This window comes from Coregonus lavaretus (genome assembly GCF_964263955.1).
Source record: "Coregonus lavaretus genome assembly, chromosome: 24".
Lineage (NCBI taxonomy): Eukaryota > Metazoa > Chordata > Actinopteri > Salmoniformes > Salmonidae > Coregonus > Coregonus lavaretus.
In genome coordinates this window covers 30015927-30035948 of record NC_140011.1, presented here as the reverse complement: position 1 = coordinate 30035948, position 20022 = coordinate 30015927, and the positions used below count along the sequence as shown (strand labels likewise).

Genomic DNA, 20022 nt, shown 5'->3' with positions numbered 1-20022 from the left:
AGGAAAAACAATTATTTAATCACTTTTAAAATAAGGCTGTAACGTAACAAAATGTGGAAAAAGGGAAGGGTCCGAATACTTTCCAAATGCGCTGTATTGCACTGGCTTTAATTCATCAGCCTGCACCTGCCAGATCATTAACCCCGTGTTCTCCTGTGGCATCATATAGAGACTAACAGAGGCCAAACTGGTATAACTTAACCCTGCCTCTCTTCTTCTTCCCCCATGTTTACTGTCAACAATAAGCGGTACATTGTTAATCGTCTGTGACTCTATGTAGGAGTAATTGTTACGATGAACTGGTTATACATTTTCCAACAAGGTTGATTGGAGTGCTGATGACCTGTGTCAGTTACTGTAAATCAATCGGTCCTTTTCTCATGGAAGATGATCAGCTTTTCCTGGAAGACTGATCAAGTGCACACCAACTGGGGTAGTCATGGAGTGGAAATTCAATAAGAGGATCTCAAATTCGATCACGGCTTCAAACAAGATTCTGTAAGGATGAAGAGATCTCTGTTACGGTTACATTCATAAATGTCTCATAAATCTCATATATTGGGTCTAGATAGAGTTTGTTGCAATAAAGATCTTATCAAAGTATGTATCTTATCTTGGTACAGTGCATAGCAGCACAGAACAAGTGTTCTGAACAAACATTTGTCTGTCATTTAATACATTACAAATACATACATACATACATACATACATACATATATATATATACATATATATATATATATATATATATATATATATATATATATATATATATATATATATATATATACACACAGTGGGGAGAACAAGTATTTGATACACTGCCGATTTTGCAGGTTTTCCTACTTACAAAGCATGTAGCGGTCTGTAATTTTTATCATAGGTACACTTCAACTGTGAGAGACGGAATCGAAAACAAAAATCCAGAAAATCACATTGTATGATTTTTAAGTAATTAATTTGCATTTTATTGCATGACATAAGTATTTGATCACCTACCAACCAGTAAGAATTCCAGCTCTCACAGACCTGTTAGTTTTCTTTAAGAAGCCCTCCTGTTCTCCACTCATTACCTGTATTAACTGCACCTGTTTGAACTTGTTACCTGTATAAAAATCACCTGTCCACACACTCAATCAAATAGACTCCAACCTCTCCACAATGGCCAAGACCAGAGAGCTGTGTAAGGACATCAGGGATACAATTGTAGACCTGCACAAGGCTGGGATGGGCTACATGACAATAGGCAAGCAGCTTGGTGAGAAGGCAACAACTGTTGGTGCAATTATTAGAAAATGGAAGAAGTTCAAGATGACGATCAATCACCCATTGTCCTGTTGAAAAACAAATGATAGTCCCACTAAGCCCAAACCAGATGGGATGGTGTATCGCTGCAGAATACTGTGGTAGCCATGCTGGTTAAGTGTGCCTTGAATTCTAAATAAATCACAGACAGCGTCATCAGCAAAGCAACCCCATTCCATAACACCTCCTCCTCCATGCTTTATGGTGGGAACTACACATGCAGAGATCATCCGTTCACCCACACCGCGTCTCTAAAAGACACAGCGGTTGGAACCAAAAATCTCAAATTTGGACTCCAGACCAAAGGATCACATTTCCACCGGTCTAATGTCCAGTGCTCGTGTTTCTTGGCCCAAGCAGGTCTCTTCTTATTATTGGTTTCCTTTAGTAATGGTTTCTTTGCAGCAATTCGACCATGAAGGCCTGATTCACACAGTCCCTTTTGAACAGTTAATGTTGAGATGTGTCTGTTACTTGAACTCTGTGAAGCATTTATTTGGGCTGCAATTTCTGAGGCTGGTAACTGTAATGAACTTATCCTCTGCAACAGAGGTAACTCTGGGTCTTCCATTCCTGTGGTCCTCATGAGAGCCAGTTTCATCATAGCGAATGATGGTTTTTGCGACTGCACTTGAAGAAACTTTAAAAGTTCTTGAAATGTTCCGTATTGACTGACCTTCATGTCTTAAAGTAATAATGGACTGTCATTTCTCTTTGCTTATTTGAGCTGTTCTTGCCATAATATGGACTTGGTATTTTACTAAATAGGGCTATCTTCTGTATACCCCCCCTACCTTTTCACAACACAACTGATTGGCTCAAACACATTAAAAAGGAAATAAATTCCAAAAATTTACTTTTAACAAGGCACACCTGTTAATTAAAATGCATTCCAGTTGACTACCTCATGAAGCTGGTTGAGAGAATGCCAAGAGTGTGAAAAGCTGTCATCAAGGCAAAGGGTGGCTATTTGAAGAATCTCAAATATAAAATATATTTCGATTTGTTCAACACTTTTTTGGTTACTACATGATTCCATATGTGTTATTTCATAGTTTTGATGTCTTCGCTATTATTCTACAATTTAGAAAATAGTAAAAATAAAGAAAAACCCTGGAATGAGTAGGTGTGTCCAAACTTTTGACTTGTACTGTATATTATTTATTTTTACTCTAACTATTGAAGGCAGGCATTATTTGGTTTCCTGAAAAGATTATATAAACCAAAAGTGAAAAATAAATATCCTGTTGTAGACGTGGGGATACAGACAGACATGGATCATATATGATCATAGCCTATAGCTAATGTACTTGATGGACATCAAAGAAACATAAAAACACATTGGTTAATGGCTACATGTAATTGCAATATAAAAAATATATATGGTACTTGAGTATAAATAAATACAAACGTAGCAGCAGACAATAAATAAACATTTCTATCCATATATTGAGATGACTAAATAGATTGTAGTCCTGTGCATCCACAGCTTTGTGGAAAAAGTGCTACAGTATGTGTCCTCATTCTTCAAGTCATAGAAGAGGAATGTTACTTAGGACCAATGACTGTAATGTTGGAATATTCTGCTCTTCTCATTCTGGCACAGTTTTCCTTCTCCTCCTGAAAAGCTGTCCCAACCGACGCCCGCTAGCCTTCTTCACGGATGAATGAATCTGTTGGCTTTATGTGGAAGAAAAATCATACACCAGAACTATTAAAGATTGCATGGATGGAATATTTAAGTCTTAATACATAATTCCTCAATGCACAGTAAGCCTGTGAGTGATTGTAAACAAAGAGGTCATTTGGGATGGGTCCAAGTGAATTTTCATGAACAGATGCCTAGGCTAAGTCTGTGCTCCTCTGAGCACACTGTGCATTATCTATTCACAACAGTGAATCATTCCCATTTGGCTGCCATGTTAGAGCAGCATGGATATTTTTCAAAAGTGCATCATGTAGTATGACACAACACACACTGTCCTCCAGGTGTCGCTGTCGTCTCACCTGGTTTTCTCTGTGGTCTCCCTCCTCAGAGAGCCAATCTTCAGCTTCCAGGTCTTAATCCTACTTTGCTGTTCTTTCTTTCCTGCTCCTTCTTTCTCCTGGAGAGGCACATAGATAGTTGTCAATATAGACATATATGCAGACTCATTCAAAAAACACATAGGCACAAGCATACTTTCATACAGACATACTCGACACACACACAAATACGACAATACAGCTTAATTATGTGTCTATTTGAGTGTGTGTACAATTTGCGCAAGTGTGTGTGCAAGTGTGTCCATGCATACCTGCATGCATGCGTGTGTGTGTGTGTGTGTGTGTGTGTGTGTGTGTGTGTGTGTGTGTGTGTGTGTGTGTGTGTGTGTGTGTGTGTGTGTGCGTGCGTGTGTGCATGCATTTGAGTTTAGTTTACATCATCTTACCTGCTTTTTGTCATCCTCGGGCTGTTCAAGCAGATCCTCTATACTCAGGTACCGCCGTCCAGACTCTTCCTTCACCTTCCCTAAAACACACACAACTCACAACCCTCAGTTTCAACCCAAATAAACCAATGATGACACAGTGATTCGCAGTGTACACTCAGGGAAGTAAAATTGGAGGGTCACTCACTCAGATATCCCACCATGAGTCTTGTGTCCGATGCTGACCTCCGTCGAAAATGCTGATGCATGTTACTATTATTTTGAGATGATTGGCAGGGTAAGTCCTCAACATAATCTTTGGCATCAAGTCGTCTTTCATTGGAAGAGCGGCCACCCTCCTCAGCAGCCTTGCAGTCACAATGGTTGTGTTCTGAATTCTATATGGATAGAAACAGCATGTCAAATGTTGATTAATAATTACCTGCTATACTGACTATGTCAATGCTCACAGCAAAGCAACTCAAATACTGACTTATTAGTAGCTTCATCCACATGACCCAGATATGTCAAATGTCAACATATCCTCTTACCCTGCTCTCCTGCTGCTCCTGGAGAGCCTCCATCTCCACCTGTAACCTCTGGTTATGCATCTGTAGCCTAGCAATCTCCTCCAACATCCGGCACACATGCTCCAGGTACCCCAGCCCTGGGGTGAGCCCCTCATACGCTCCCTCACACACATCCTTCTGCCTGATCTGTAAAGACGACACATGCAGAGACTTACACATGGAAGGTAACAGTGCACATGGGAAAGTACACAGTAAATTAACTCTGGCGTATTACTTCACAAAACATGTATTGCTCTGAATAGAATAGAATAGAATAGAGTAGCAATCTAATGTTATGACTTATGGGGCAGCACACTTGATATTTTCATTGCTGATTAGTGACTAAATAAAGTGCACAGTCATTAGGAGCATGAAATACTGTATATTTCTTCCCCAAAGAGAGCTCAACTAATGAGGTGGCCTTTAACTGGCCTTTGCCTGCCTGATGAACACACAGCACCCTATCTGAGTCCTGCCGAGAGCAAAGACCTCCACGTATACTGACTAATATCTCCATTTGAGACCTAATGTTCCGGAGGTATACTGACTAATATCTCCATTTGAGACCTAATGTTCCGGAGGTATACTGACTAATATCTCCATTTGAGACCTAATGTTCCGGAGGTATACTGACTAATATCTCCATTTGAGACCTAATGTTCCGGAGGTATACTGACTAATATCTCCATTTGAGACCTAATGTTCCTATATCATCTACTTCATTTCACCAACCATTGTCAACACTCTACATGACCTTTGGATAATAACATTACAAAGAGGAATCCTTGGGGCAGAAGACTGACAATTTGTATAAGGATAAAATATTATCTCGGCCAAAATCTGTAAATAAAGGATTTCCCCCAATGGGACTGCCCTCTCTTCGCCATTTGACACAGAACTGTGACATGTCCGTCAAAATCTTATCAACAACACAGCAGACTGCTCAACACAACACCCACATAATCCATCTGCCTAGGCAGCACTGCACCAGGTTGGCTCCATTCCACTTATGCCAGTGGCTGACTGCTCACCTGGAAAGACTGGTTCACAGTCTGACACACTACAATATGAACAATGACAACCCACAGGTATGAAATGACTAAAATGTATGAAAGGGATTCAGTCAATGTAATTAAGTGTTTGTCTTCCTTTCTAGCGCTGTGTCTGTTTGTGTGTGTGTGTGTGTGTTGCAAACGTTAATTGTGATAAAGGGTAAAGGCTCATTACACCTCCCTGACTTTCCTTCAGTCCATTGTAAAAACAGACATGAAACATCATGATTTATAGACGGTACACTGCTTGAACATGACAATGGACTTCCGTCCGGCATATTGCGTGATAACGTATGTCATAACAACATATGTGATAACAATCAGATATTAATGTTTGCTCAATACATTTGGAAATAATATTTCCAATGACTACTGAAGATGTCCCATATACAAACCATGAAGAGGAAAAAATTGCCAAACAATCAGATGGCTGAGGCTTTGGGGAAAAACCCGGCACTATGGATCACTCTGTCTCAGTCTCAAACTAGATTATTTTGAATGAAAACAGTCAGAGAATCATAAGATTGAAGTAAACAACTCCTTTCAATATAAACCCACCTCTGTGTCTGTCTGAGCAGGCAGAGTGTTGTGATGTGGGGAGAGGCCTCCTCTGTGCTGCAGCAGCTCTGTTGAGGCCTGTTCATCCACGACTGACAGGCTGACTGTCCTCCTCAGACCAGCGCTCGCTGACCTGTGACCTGCCCTCTGGATATGGGTCACGGGGTGCATTGAGGGTAGTGAAGCCATGTGACACTGCCGTCGGGGCGCAGCGCCTCTGTCTACAGGCCTCAGGACCTGCCACCTGCCACCTGCGTCTGTCTTCCTCAGTGCCTGCTCCACATTTCGGTGCATGACCGCAGCCAGCTCCCTGTGCCCCTGAGCCCTGGTCCTGAGGCAGAGGGACAGGGAGGAAGAGGAGCAGGAGGATGGCAGAGAGAGGACAGGAGAGCATGGAGGAGAGGTAGAGGGGAGTCCATCCTCGTCCCTGAATGAAGTTGTTGAGACAGGATCAATAGCTGTATTACCCATGCACACAGAGGGAGGGGAGGAGGGGAGAGAAGCCTCAGAGCTGGTTATCTCCATCCCAGAATCCTCTGTATCAGACCGCACCAGTGTCCCCACGTCAGATTTAGACATGGAAGTTGTCCCTGAAAGGGTGAGGGAATCTCCAGAGTCACCCCCTTCCCACTGGCCCTCCAAAGCTACCCCCTCCTGGGGGTCTGAGATGGTGTTGGGGGGTCCACTCTCAGTCACCCAGATCTCCAGAAGATTGCCAAAGCTCCTGTACAAATTCATCTCCAAAACCCAAATCCTGTCCTCTTCTTTTCACTCTTCTTCTCCGAAATGGTAGCAGCACGAGGAGGACAAAGTAAAGTATCTTAGAGAAGCCTGCGCAGTCTGAGACGTTTCGCCTACATCCTCATGACACGCCTCGTCATCAATCATCCTGTCACGGCGGTGATGCTGCATGCATGTGGAGGGCTGCTTGGGCGCGGCTGTTCCCTGGCATATCTCTGTGGTTTGTGTCTGGGAAGTATGACTCCCTCTCATCTGCGGCCACAACTCCTCCCACCAAACACCATCAAACTCAGGTATGACAGAAACAAGTCATGACAAGGCCATAGTGATAGCAACACCATGTGTCAGTCCCACAGACTGACTGAGGGGCTTCTCAACCAGTTAGCTGCTGATGAAACATCCATATTTCCCCTGAAAGATAAGATAATACTTGTCATGACATTGACAAAAATACCTTACATAAGAGGTTTGGCATGTATGTGAGTGGGTAGGTGTGACATACACAATGGTGTCTAGTGGTTTCAACTAAATATTATTAAGTAACTGGTTCTACAGCCTTTAAAAAATGATTTTACTCAATGTTTCAGTCAAAGTATTACCTGAACTTAACCTTTTAAGTTGGCCCAAACTTAGCTCCAACATGACAAAACGTAGACAAAAAATTCAGTCAACTTAAAATGATGTTTTTGCTCAAATGGTCTCATATGTTCATTCAACTAGAAAGCATTATTTGGGCATCTTACCTTTAAAAAAAAAGGCTGTGGAACTAGTTACACACACAGTGCTTTTAACATGAAGTTTGTACATAGTCTACAACTCCAAAGGCTGTGACCTGTTTGAGCCGCTTAAGCATAGCCTACACATAGAGTAGGCTGTCTGCCACTTATTTTAAATGTGGATTTTCACATAACTAATTTGTTTTGAGTCAGTGTACAGGCAGAATCAGCACCTGTAAACACTGATGTGAAATGCAATTTTCACTCAGGAATATGATACTAGAAGAGAGGAGTACAAATGAGAAGTTCGACCTTTCAGCTATTACTAAAGGAATACATACCTATTTTATTTTATTCTACACAAGGAAATATCCCAGCCAATGCAGCAATGCTGCTGTAATTCACCAGGTGCCGCTATAGACCAGTATAATTCTATGCCACATAAACTTGATAACCTTTCAGATTTCTAATTTTATTTCAAAATGAACAATGAAAATTGGGGCAAGCATGTGAGATGGCTAAAAAACAAAACCAGGAGTGCTTGTGTAAAAAAGAAAACTCTATATCGAATAAAAGAAAAATAAGAAAATAAGCCTTTTGAATATGTGAAACAACTATTAGGAAGGATAGACTAGTTTGTTTATTAAAATGACACCTGTTTGACCATAAGGTGCATGGGAATGTGTGAGGGCGGTGCGTATTTGCCACTGCGGAGTGAAGCAACAAGCTGTAGCCTACAGTAAAGTACACAACTACAAGCTTGAGAATGTTGGGGGCAAAATGCGAGCAGATTACCTTCACAAAGGCAACAATGAAATGACGGAATAATGGATCCTTGACCTGGTCTAGACGCAGTCGACATATCTCTGCACGCAGTCGACATATCTCTGCGCGCAGTCCACATCCCGACAACCACCCACAAACACTACAATGTGCGCTCCTGTCAGGCGCCCGGCCCCAGATCTCGAGTCCGGTTCAGAGGTACAATGTATGGGCAACATGGAGGAATTCCCGCCAAAATTCAGCAAGGTGCTGGTGACACCTCAACCGCAGTACATACCGGGGTAGGTAATTCACACTACTGCTTTGCTTTTGTATTTTAGCAAATCAATTAATTAAATACTCTAATTAGATTTGTGCAATATTACGCTTTATTTGTATTACATGCATGGTGTGCTATGTATAGGCAAATTACTGCATTCTAACTTTTTCAATGATGCATTAATGAGCAGGCTATTCGTGCGTAATTCCATAGATTTTATGCTTGCGCATACATTTTACTTGATTATTTCGCCCTTTCTCTCATTACACATAGCATACATTCGGCCTAGTATAGGCCTAAGGAATTAACACACACAATTTCACAACCCTACACGAAATTTCCATGAGGATGAAAGAGCAAGTCAGTGCTCGAAGCCATCACTCATGGCAACGGTACCCAGGAAGGTTCAACTCAGAGGCTGAACTTGCTGACATGAAGGAACACAACACAGCTCAAACTAACTACCTGAGTTCCATAGTCACCTTCCACCTCAATAAAGCCATACTTTGATATAATCATGGACATGGTAATAGGTTTTAATTATTTACACTACTGTCAACATGACAGAGAATAAATCCAAAAAGTCCTGTTTAAAATATTTTCACAATCCTCACCACCTCTCTCTCTGTCCTCAGGTATGCAGGTTATTGCCCCCAGCTGAAGTACCACCAAGCTGCTGTCCTCTCCGGAGGTGTCACACTCGCGTCGTCTGGTCCTCCACACGGGCTGCTTCCCCTCCACAGAGACAGACAGGCCCACGGGACGAGATCTGGAGGAGCCACCATGGTGAACGCAGGAATCTGGAGAGGATGATACCGGGCTACACTGGTAAACATACTGTTGCTCAGCTTTCATACATTAAGCGGAACTCCTTCTCTTCTGTAAAATATGTTTTGCATTGTGTTGACTCTGGTGTCTTTTACAGGCTTTGTTCCCAAAAGCCAGAACTACTTCTCCCGTATGTACCCCGAGACATGTCGCGAGACCCTGTCTGAGTTTGACCGGGACCAGCAGAGGAGGGTTCGCCTGGCATCAGCAATACCGCTTGTCAGCAACAACACCACCTCTGAGTTCAATGTAACAAGCTCTAATCTCTCTTTCTCACTTATGCATGCATGCATCCACCCACAGGGTCATCCCTGTTTAATAATCCATGCTGAGATCCTGTGTCATGTATCACTCACTGTCTGTCTAAACGAGGCCAGGTGCACAACCTGGAGAGCTCTCCAATCATAGACCATCCACAGATTCAGATCAATTATGGGCTAGATTCAATCAGATTGACATATAGCGTTGTTTTGGTGGTGTCGGAGGTGGAACTGCATTAGAGCTGTCAAATCCACAAGCAGCTCATTGCATTACCTTATCACAGACACTGCCATTGGATGCAACGAAACCACACCCGACTATAATCCAACAAATCCCATGCACCCGCATTAGAAGTTTATTGAATGATAACAATTTCACATTGATACCATGGGAGAAAATCTTCTCCTCTTATAATCAAAGGTCTATAGTCTGGGATAGGGCCTTGGGTAGGAGCCAGAAGCTTCAATACCTTCTCTGTCTCAACCATAATGTCTGTCATTCTATCTATCCCCTCCAGCCTCGGAGACTGAGCACCCCTCTGACGGTCATCTCTAAAGAGCCAGCCCCCTACAAGACCATGGACCCCTGGAAGCCCAAAGGCTCTCCGTACATCATGGCAGACAGCAGTCCACACAAGTACTTCATCTCAGGTAGGTACAGTATGCCAGAGGTACCATTTGAAATACCTCATATGATAGTGTTTGCTTTAGTGTGCTGCACAATCAACTGTATGGGAGTCTCTTTGTATTGACTAGATCTTCCATTTGGGCAAGTATTCAGGTTTCACAGGGTACGTGCCCAAATCTCGCTTGCTGATTGGCACGGGCTACCCCATCACCACCAACAAGGCCCTGGTTCAGTTTGGGAAGGAGATGAGGAGGGACCCCACCTCCCTGGGGAGGAATCAGGAGCCCTGCCCCCCATCCCCACTGTCTACCCCTCCCACTGGGGCCTTCTGCCCTCCTACACCGGCCATGTTCCAGGTGGGCCTAAACCTCTTCAAAACACTATACAGTACCAAGCCTCACAAACAGCTATGAAATCTCCATATATACCATCTTGATTATTATACTTTTTCATCATATTATATAATCACATCAAGATCAAGTCTTAATCAAGTCACCTTCAATCTGCCCACAGGATACAAGTTCAGGTACGGCCAGACCTTTGAGCAGCTTACCCACAATGCCTTGGGGCTGAGTGGCACTCAGAGGAAAATTGATGCCAGAGCCCAGTATCGGAGGAACAATTCACCAGACAATCACAAGGACCAGGGTAGAGAACTGAGTGATGAATCCAAGGACTTAGAAATAACAGTGTCTGTGAAACAGCAAAACTTTGGTCCGTGGACTATGTACATCCCAGGGTGAAAAATAATAATGGCCGATTTTTTGTATGAGCAAAACATTTAGAAATATAATTTATTTTACAAGTGAATGTGAAGTATAAGTCACAAGATAAATCAATAAGTTATCTTTATTTGCAAAGGTTGATTGTCACAGGGAACTTACACTCAGAGAGGGTGCATTCTTCTAAGGTTATAAGATAAGGACAGTTAGGTTGGGGAGGAGAGATGAGAGGGGTTATGATAAACTCACTTTCACATTATTGCAGAGGTTATAATAACCAAGTCATTCCTGTCACGCAATTTCAGACTTCCTTTTTCTCCTTAGCTTAGTAGTACTGGCCTATCAAAACAGTGTACACCTGAAACACAACATGATAGCTTAATATTGTGCACACGCACTCAATTTGGATCCTAACGGTTCCACAAATCTAGGATTTGATTACCTAAATATTTACAAAACTCTACTTCTCTTTCATAAAAAACAATATATTAGGACATTGATATAGGTAGAACAACCACACAAAGTAGTAGGATGAAATTAGCACCTAATGAGTCCTTGAACATATATATTTCTTTACACATGCACAGAAATCTTACCATGCTACAGTCTGGATTACCTCACAAACACGTATTGAATTTGTCTAGCTGAATATGAAGGCAACCTCCTTTTGGAAGATAAGCCACTGCACAAGGCTACTGAGTGGCATAACATTTGGCACTAGCTAACATGGCTAGTAAAGATTGCCTTTCTGCATTTTCTGTTGACATTCCATTCGCACATTGAATAGACAGGGTATAGGGGTTGGAAGGTAGAGGACAGATTGATACTATTAGGAGAATAGGATGCTACTGTACAGTATGCATGCAGTTCCATTAAATGCTAATTGGTTTCTTATGGAGAGTCTGGGATGGTCCACAAGGCTTTCAGATCCTAAGGCAAGACCGTAGCATGGGTAGAGCCTCTCTCTGACTACATAGTTTGATAGACATGTGCACAGGGAGAATCTATTGCATAAATTCCAATTCATGACAGATGAACAGAAGCACTTGTAAATATAACTAAACATTGGGGGAGTTGTTATTGCCTTAAAATGACATACAGCAAAATGTATCACCCATGCTCAGACCGTTGTATCAAATGGTGTAATGTGCTTTTCTGACCAGTGAGTGTGTTCTAGCTTAGGTGTCTGTGTGTAACACTTTGCACTATAAGACTGACTCAGGATCATGCGGTTGAGATTTTTGGTAATGTATCTTTTCTTCTTCTCCCTACCCCTCTCCGTTCAACATCTCATGGGTGAGAGAATGTGGTCCTGGGGCACCATGTCTATGTCTGGTGTTTCCGGTCAGGCTGTGGAGCTGGGAGTTTCCCTGACCACACTGTCTGAGCCAATAGGCCCAGCTGAGAGCTGTCCAACTGCAGCCACTGTGAAGGTCTCCTGTAAGACAAGAGAAATACAGTTGTTAAGGAGGAACTGTAATAACAACATATGAACAGGTTAGCCATAGTTCAGTGATAAATGTTGACCTTTTCTGGGTCTGTGTTCCATTGAGGTTTTGGGGTGCCCTCTGTGTCCTGGTGGGGTGGTCCCCTCCTGATCCAAAGAGCTTGGCCCAGCGTAGCCCACCCTGGGAAGGCCTCTCATCCTGGGGGTCTGCCGTCATCCTGGGGGTCTCCGGACCCCTTCCCTCCCTCCTGCCCTCCTGTGAAGTCTCCTCTTCTCTCCTCCCCTCCATCCCCTGCTGAGGCTCAGAGTGGATGACATGCATGTAAATCTGTCCACATTCCACCCCCTCCACCACCCCCTCCGTGTGGGAAGGTTGTCTCTGCCACCACCCTGGAATGGTGGCTGACCACAGGTTCCTGCTAGACTCGCCTACAGGCCTCACCCTCTTCTCCTGACCCATGACCTTTAAAACCTGGGAGGACCCCTGAAGATGCTCTACCAGCTGGTGTGGGTCACCTGTTGGCCTGCTGTTCTCCCTGGGTCCATCCATAAAGCCATATGCCCCCCGTCTGTCTTCGCTGTCTCCTTTCAACAGGGGACAACTGGTCATGAGAAAGGTGGAGCATGGTGGAGCTTGTTCCTCGGAGCAGAGCTGTCTGTTGTGTAGCAGGCGGGGCTCCAGCAGCAGGTTGAGGTCAAAGGGTAAAATGGAGAGAGGCTGCAGCAGGAGGAGGAGCTCCTGGAACAGAGGCTGACACTGCCCCTGCGACATGGCGAGGAAACCCCATGGATGGTAGTGAGCTGTCACCACCTCTGGGGAGAGGAGAGTTGGAAAGTGTATGAGAGAGGTACGTTTCAAGAACATAATTTTTTCTAATAACAATTCGGAGAAAAGGAAAAAAGAGCCTGTCCTTTAATCTAAACACATACCTTTTTGGTTGTAGAGGTGGTTCAGCCAGAATTCCAAGGCCCTCAGGCTAAAAGAGAGAATATAAGTCCCTCATTTTACAATAATAACATTTCATAAATCAACACACAACATTAGTACACAATGTGATATTATACTAAAAAAGACCATCAGAGACTTGACAGGGACTCACTTGAGCAGGCCCATGATGAAGGCTCGTAGTTTCATACAGTGGCTGGTCAGCAGGGAGCAGTGCCTCACCTTGGACAGCAGGCTGTGGAGCACCCGGGTGGTAGGGCCTGACACAGGAACAGAGACCATTAAACTACAACCCCATGAGCAACTGTAGCACTGTATTCATACCATCATCAGCATCAAACCTACCACAACCCCCCACACCCCATATAATCATCATTATTATCATCATCACCACCATGCATCTCTGACCTGTGTGAGTGGAGGCCTCCACCATGTTCCAGGCGTGGTTGCGTCGCTGACCGATTATCAGGTCCAGTTTGTGGTCCCTGAGGCCATCCTGCAGAATGTTCTGGATGGTGGGACACAGATGCTCCAGAACTAGACCACCAATGGTGGGACTCCTAGAGCTGTTCCCTAGCTGCATCTGGAGAGAGTGGAACATTATCATATCATGATCAATATTTACACTGTAATTCTAAAATAATAACATATCTTTATAGGGGTTGATTCATCCTATAAGGGCTACCGTCATTTATTGTGACTTGTCCGGTTATTCTAGTTCCCTTCAGATTACTTTTAGCTCAGATGCACTGTACCTTTTCCCCAGGATCTCGACTGGTGCCAAAATGAGCCATGACCAAATCCACTGCCAAGCTCACAGATTTCAGCAGACCTGGAGAAACATGAAGAGGGAAGAAGCACATCAGGAGTTGGCTAATGTCCTATTCTGTACCATGCAGGGGGTTATGAAAATACCTGAGGGGACTGACATAAAACACTACCAGATTTCCATTCATTAACCAGAAACATCACACTGGAAAAAAAGGGGTGTGGCTATATAGAGAACCACAAGTTTTATTTATCACATGCACAAGTACAGTGAAATGCTTAACTTGCAAGCTACCCAACAGTGCAGTATTCAATATTTTTTTAAAGTACAACTAACAATAAAATATAATACAAAAACAAGAAATAAGAGAGGAATCTAAACAGTATACAGCAGTGTTCCCCAACCCTGGTCCTCCGGTACCCCCAACAGTACACATTTTTGTTGTAGCCCTGGACAAACACACCTCATTCAGCTCATTGAGGGCGTGATGATTAGTTGACAAGTTGAATCAGGTGTGCTTGTCCAGGGTTACAATACACATGTGTAATGTTGGGGGTACTCAAGGACCAGGGTTGGTACACACTGGTATACAGGGTAAATGTACAATGTGCAGGGATACTGGACATGATTCATGATTGTGGGGCGGTAAGGGTGGGTCTGGAGAGAAGGACACCAGCAGGTCTGGATGATGGGTGTGACTACATGATTCATCCACCATGGTGAAAAAGGAGGATGGGAAGAGTAAGAGACAGAATGCTCTATTGCTACTCTCTCACTTCCTTCCTCCCTACTTGTTTTCTCCCCTTTCCTCTCTCCCTTCCTCCATCTTGCTCTGGCTCTCTCTAAAATGTCAGGGTACAATCTTCATGCATATTAAATCTGCCTACAGTCCTCTCCCCTGCTAAACGGACAGTACATCACTGTGCAAGCTTTGCTTTCACAAGATGATGTGCATACAAGCATGTGATTAACATTTACATTGTTTGGTTATAATAATGTAACTCTATTGTGACACAAAAAAATTAACATAATTATGTGAATCATATATCCAGCGTATCAACAACACTGCACCCACTGCAACACACTCACTGGAGCTTGCACACTCTCACACACACACACACACACACACACACACACACACACACACACACACTAGATGTCTCAGCCAATCCTGTGCAGGGAGAGATAAAAATAGGTCATGTTTGAAAAAAAAACATTCAGGGTATTGAAGGCACTGCTACAGCAAGCTCTGCCGAGTAACAGACAATGCAGGATTCCAGTTTCCCATAATGACTGTTCAGTACAGCCTAATTACTCTCCATCTTACACTAGATTACCGACACTGTCTGCCTACCACACACATCCTCTTTATATGTTGACATCACACATAGTCAACATCACATCACACAATCCACATTATATGCTCTCAGCTCAAAACACCCTTAACCCCATACATTCTCACCTACATGTACACTACCTCACCAATCTACAGTATATATGAGATTTTCCATGCTCTATCCCCTATACACAGATCAGGCCCCTTCCTCCCCCTCACCTCTCCTCTGCAGATGGCTGATGGACAGAGACTCGTAGGAGGCTTCAGGTGACAGGCAGAACTCCACAGGTGGCCAACTGTCACTCAGGCTGAAGGAGTCACAGTGCTGTTGTTGATGCTGCTGCTTCACACTGGGCCCTGCAGACACCAGGGGCTTCAGGAGGGCACTCAGAGAGGACAGAGGAGCCACTGAGGAGAGAGCAGCTGTCAGGCTATAGTGAGAGGCTGCAGACCCAGCCTTAGGTACTGAGGTTAGTGGGGTTCCCTTGTGGGGCGGTAAGGGTTGGTCTGGAGAGAAGGACACCAGCAGGTCTGGATGATGGGTGTGACTGGCAGAGGGTGACATGGTTGCTACATGGGAGGTGATGGGGCAGTGAGGGCTGTGGGTCAGGAGGACTGGGCTGGGGCTCTTCTGCTCTGGAAACCGGTGAATAAGATCTTGGCAGATCTGAGCCATGCCCTGGCTACGTTTGATTGAATCTTTACGTTGAGACTGTTTTGGGCTACTGTGGGCCTGACCTGGGCTGGGGTAGCTTTGGTCTAGGTCTGCAAAGAGCTGGTCCTGGCATGAATGAACCTGGGTTAGTTCGGTATTAGATTGTTTTGTGCTTATTTGAGCTTGTTTTGGACTGGTCAGAGTAAAGCCAGGGCTACTGTAAGGACTGGAGTGTGTCCAGTTGCGTCTGGACTGGAAGCGTTCTGGACTTGGTGTGCAGGTGGAGCAGGTATCAGAGCTAGAGGGGCCCTCCAGGATGATGGCTCCATAGCTGCCCAGTGGTGAGGGACGCAGGTGGGTCAGGAGTCTGTTGCCTTTGCCCTTGCACTTGAACCCTGGCTGGGAGCTGGGCTTGGTGCTCTTGTGGCTGATGTACTGGTCCAGCAGGGAGCCCAGGGGCTGGCTCTGAGGTTTACCGGCTGGGGGAAGCAGGACGAAGGGCTGGATGGGCAGGGAGGTGGGCCTCTGAGCCTTACTGTAGCGCACCACAGGAGTGGCCCATGAACACGCCCCTATGATTGGGAGGGGAAAGAGGGAGGACAGGGGATTGAACGTTTGTAAAATAGGAAAAAACAAGGGTTAGCTTCAGCTGAATCACTATTACTCATGTACAAATACAGACTGGCTTGTTTTCTTACCCTCCTCCTCTGCCTCATGGTCCGGTGACACAGAAGGGTGGTTGGACACAGTGCTACTGCCTTCGTTGGGACTCAGCAGTAGGGGGGAGTGGCTGCTACTCTGGCCCAGGGAAACTGCCTCCTGGATGGGACACAGGTCCTGGGTGGTGTGGGAGTGGTTGGAGCTCTGACAGCTGTCTGTATGTCTCTTACAGTGGGCAATCTCAGTGAAGGAGGTGACATGTTGGGAGTCCCAGCTCATACAGCGAGGATGGTGCAATAGGGTAGCTCTCCTCCCTTCTTTGTCTGAGCCTTCTTCCTGCTGGCCATGGAGAAAGAGAAAACTTTGATTAGGAAAGTCAACCGTTATGAAAGTCATTCATCATACAACATCTTACAAATTAGTCAAAACATGAAGGAGACAAACAAAAATTGGGCTTCTTTTTAAACATACTGTACATCATTGTGGTACGCCTACCTGTTTGTTACCCTGGCCCTGATCTCCCCGGGCCTTACTGAAGAGGACGTATTGGCCCTCTGAGGTGACACTGGTGGTGCTGGACCAGGCTGGGCTAGGCGAGGCTGACTGGGATGAGAGGTCACAGGTCACCAGCTTGTAGTACTTCTGGGTGGTCCCTGTGGGCAGCAGCCTGGCCTGGCTCTGGAGACAGGAAGTGAGGTCAGAGACCTCCAGAGAGGACAGGAGGCTCTGGGCGTCAGGAAGGTAGACGTTACAGTTGGAGTCCAGCGCCTGCGGTGACCAGCAGGGGGCAGAAGGCCCCCAGTCATGAGGAGAGGAGGTTGTTCGGCTCCCCTGAGTAGGTCCAGCAGCCTGAGGCCCCTGGGACTCCTGGGGGAAAGGGTGCAGGTTTAGGAAGACAGAGCCATCTGCTGGCTGGGCGGACTGCACTGCAGGGCTGCTGAGGTCGTTTGGGGAGGCAGGGTTGTTACTCTTATTGTAGATGGCGCTGAAGTTGACGAGAACCCCATCAGAGCTGTTGCAGGAGGAGTCTGTGACATACTCTAGATGACCATCAGAGAAAGACTCAGGGAAACATTTTGGTTGGCCATAGCTGAAGCAGTAGCCCTCATCACCACATCTTAGCATATTATCTTCAATGTCCTCCAGTCTCTCCTGCTCCCCACAGTCCATCAACACAGTATTACCTTTGTTGTCATGTTTCTGCTGACTGGCTGATTGCCTAGGTTTGGAGGTCCACCTCCCAGCATTACTCAGGGCCCAGTTAGAGTTCCCATGCAGCTGCAACACAAAAGAGGAGTCCTCGTGGTATCTGTGCAGGTTATCTCCATCAATATCCTCATCATCTTCATCCACCCCTTCATTCGGGAGGAAGGAGTTGTGTGACCGTAAAGAACCTCTAACTACAGGGTCTTCTTTATGTCTTTGGGAGATGGTCATCTGTGATGCCTCCTCTGGTGATGATCCAGAGTCACACCTCCCGCTGCTGTCGCTGCCCCCCTCCCCGTCGCCCTCCTCCTCGCCCCGGTCTTCCTTGAGGCTCCAGTAGCTGGAGGAGATGTGTCTGAGGCTCCTGTGGAAGGGCTCTCTGTGGAGGTTGTCCTGCTCGGGGAGGGAGGCGGCACGGGTCAGACCTACGGAGCTGGAGCACAGCCGACCAGGCTGCTTGGCAGAGCCGTTGCACAGAGCCGCCTGCACAGGAAGCTGCCAGGGGGGGAGCTGCACCAGGGGGAAGTGACACGCGATCAGGGTATCCCCTGATAGGCTGGCCGTCCTGTTCATTCTCTCAGCTAGGAGGTGATGCTATTACTGCAAGAGTCTCCATTCTCCGAAGGAAACACCTGAGGAGGAGAGCATTAAATGGGCTATGAGGATAATAGAACAGATAAGCAGCCCAATGCTACTATGAAGCTTGGTGATAATTCTGGAGCCTATAGTAAGTCAAACTACTACTACATCCTCTGCCTCAAGCCATCAGCATGGCCAGTGGGCCAGAACTCCATGATTCACTCAGTCAGCCATGGCGTACTCCCTTCCTCCTCCCTCCCCACCTAGCAACAGTCACCCATAGTTACTCATAGTCTGTCTAACTCTGCACTGCAGAGTCTGATAGAAAGACCGTGTTACAGTGTCTTAGACCTATGCACACAGCAGACTATCACATACTGTTCACACACACTCACACAAACACGTTTTCTGAGCCCAACTCTCGTCCCGTAAACCTTTAGCTAGCGCTTCCTCCCTGTAGAGACAGTTCTGAGCCTCAGCCTCCTATGACAACATTGTCATGGATTACAGTGAGTTGGCTCAGAGTCATTTTAAGAGATTTGGAGAGGGTGGGCTCTACTCTACACCTGGCTCTGTTTTAGAATATAAAACCCCTGTCATTTTCAGAATTCTGTTAAATCATCCAAATAGTCTCATCTTGAGCTTTGAAGCTTATTTTCGTATTGAGGTCAAGTCACTATAAATAACTTTAATGCGATTCTAAATGCTAAATGTCTGTTTGCTGCATTTTCTGGGGTACAGAGTGTTGTTTGTGAGAGGTGTTATTCTTCACAGCCTACCGTTCACACCCCTACAGTGCCCCATCTGGGTGTAATCTGTAAGTAATCTCAGCAACATCTGGTGACAGGCTGAAATAAATCCTCTTTATTCTCAAAAGGTTTCGAACAAACATGTCAACAAATATCTCCACCCTGGCAACCTATCCATAACTGTAGTAATATCCATTACAGACACATTCATAATCAACTCATATTTTAATCATAGGAACTATGCCTAAGTGTCTCTGTGTCTCAGTTCATCTGTTTAGTATGAAAATACACTTATAATCAACAAGCTGACTGTTCCTGATTTGGCATAGAAGAATAGTTGAAGATTCTCTCTAATCACATAGGAATCGTATCCATGAGAACTGGGATTCATGCACTGACAGTTCCTTGGAGCCTCTCGTCTTTAAATAAGATCATTGAGATAAATACCAGTAGAGAACTTCCTGTGGAAAGTGGGCCATGCAGGCTGACAGGGTGTTGTTGCAGATGACTAACCACTGCACTGCATATTTGATATGCCCCCGCGTCCCAGTCAGCACCCCTGCCTGCCTGGCTACTAATCGGAGGCTGTGGTCTAGTGGAACACAGATCAAGATAACAAACTTGATGTTTTTGTCTGTTTCTATAATGTTTGCTTTCCTGTAATGAACAGTTAAAGGGCTGTACAGAAGACATCATTATGTTGCTCAGATTAGAACAGTTTGGCCTATATTCTGTGGAAATTATTGTTGTAGGCACGGGTAATACGGAATTGGCAAGGTAAGGTTTAAAAGACTATGTTCAGTCATTTCAGCAGAAGATTTATCCCAACACAGTACATCAGAC

General features: G+C 45.0%; 2 protein-coding genes and 1 pseudogene across 5 annotated transcripts; 1 reads left to right on the top strand and 2 right to left on the bottom strand.

Moving 5' to 3' along the window:
• Positions 1 to 897: 897 nt before the first annotated feature.
• Positions 898 to 6786, bottom strand: LOC311100135 (uncharacterized protein). Of its 3 annotated transcripts, XM_084140908.1 has the most exons (7): positions 6592 to 6731; positions 5896 to 6518; positions 4268 to 4432; positions 3925 to 4114; positions 3738 to 3817; positions 3313 to 3410; positions 898 to 2985 (listed from the first exon to the last, which is right to left on the bottom strand). In XM_084140908.1, exons 2-7 carry the CDS (start codon positions 6472 to 6474, stop codon positions 2898 to 2900), a joined length of 1200 nt encoding a protein of 399 aa, XP_083997034.1. In that variant the 5' UTR covers positions 6475 to 6518; positions 6592 to 6731; the 3' UTR covers positions 898 to 2897. The 3 variants fall into 3 exon arrangements, with proteins under 3 accessions (XP_083997034.1, XP_083997033.1, XP_083997035.1); XM_084140907.1 differs by having other exon boundaries at positions 5896 to 6737; XM_084140909.1 differs by lacking the exon at positions 4268 to 4432 and having other exon boundaries at positions 5896 to 6786.
• A 1565-nt stretch (positions 6787 to 8351) lies between these two features.
• On the top strand, positions 8352 to 10853 carry LOC311099819 (ciliary microtubule inner protein 2B-like; annotated as a pseudogene). The gene is made up of 6 exons: positions 8352 to 8416; positions 9030 to 9222; positions 9320 to 9471; positions 10001 to 10133; positions 10264 to 10466; positions 10624 to 10853. The product of its transcript is annotated as a ciliary microtubule inner protein 2B-like (transcript).
• A 1305-nt stretch (positions 10854 to 12158) lies between these two features.
• LOC311100128 (AP-4 complex accessory subunit RUSC2-like) lies at positions 12159 to 18424 on the bottom strand (the record flags this gene model as incomplete). Its single annotated transcript, XM_084140900.1, has 9 exons — positions 12159 to 12270; positions 12360 to 13092; positions 13210 to 13256; positions 13380 to 13485; positions 13634 to 13808; positions 13981 to 14057; positions 15550 to 16557; positions 16684 to 16984; positions 17141 to 18424. 9 exons carry the CDS (start codon positions 18422 to 18424, stop codon positions 12159 to 12161), a joined length of 3843 nt encoding a protein of 1280 aa, XP_083997026.1.
• Positions 18425 to 20022: the final 1598 nt, after the last annotated feature.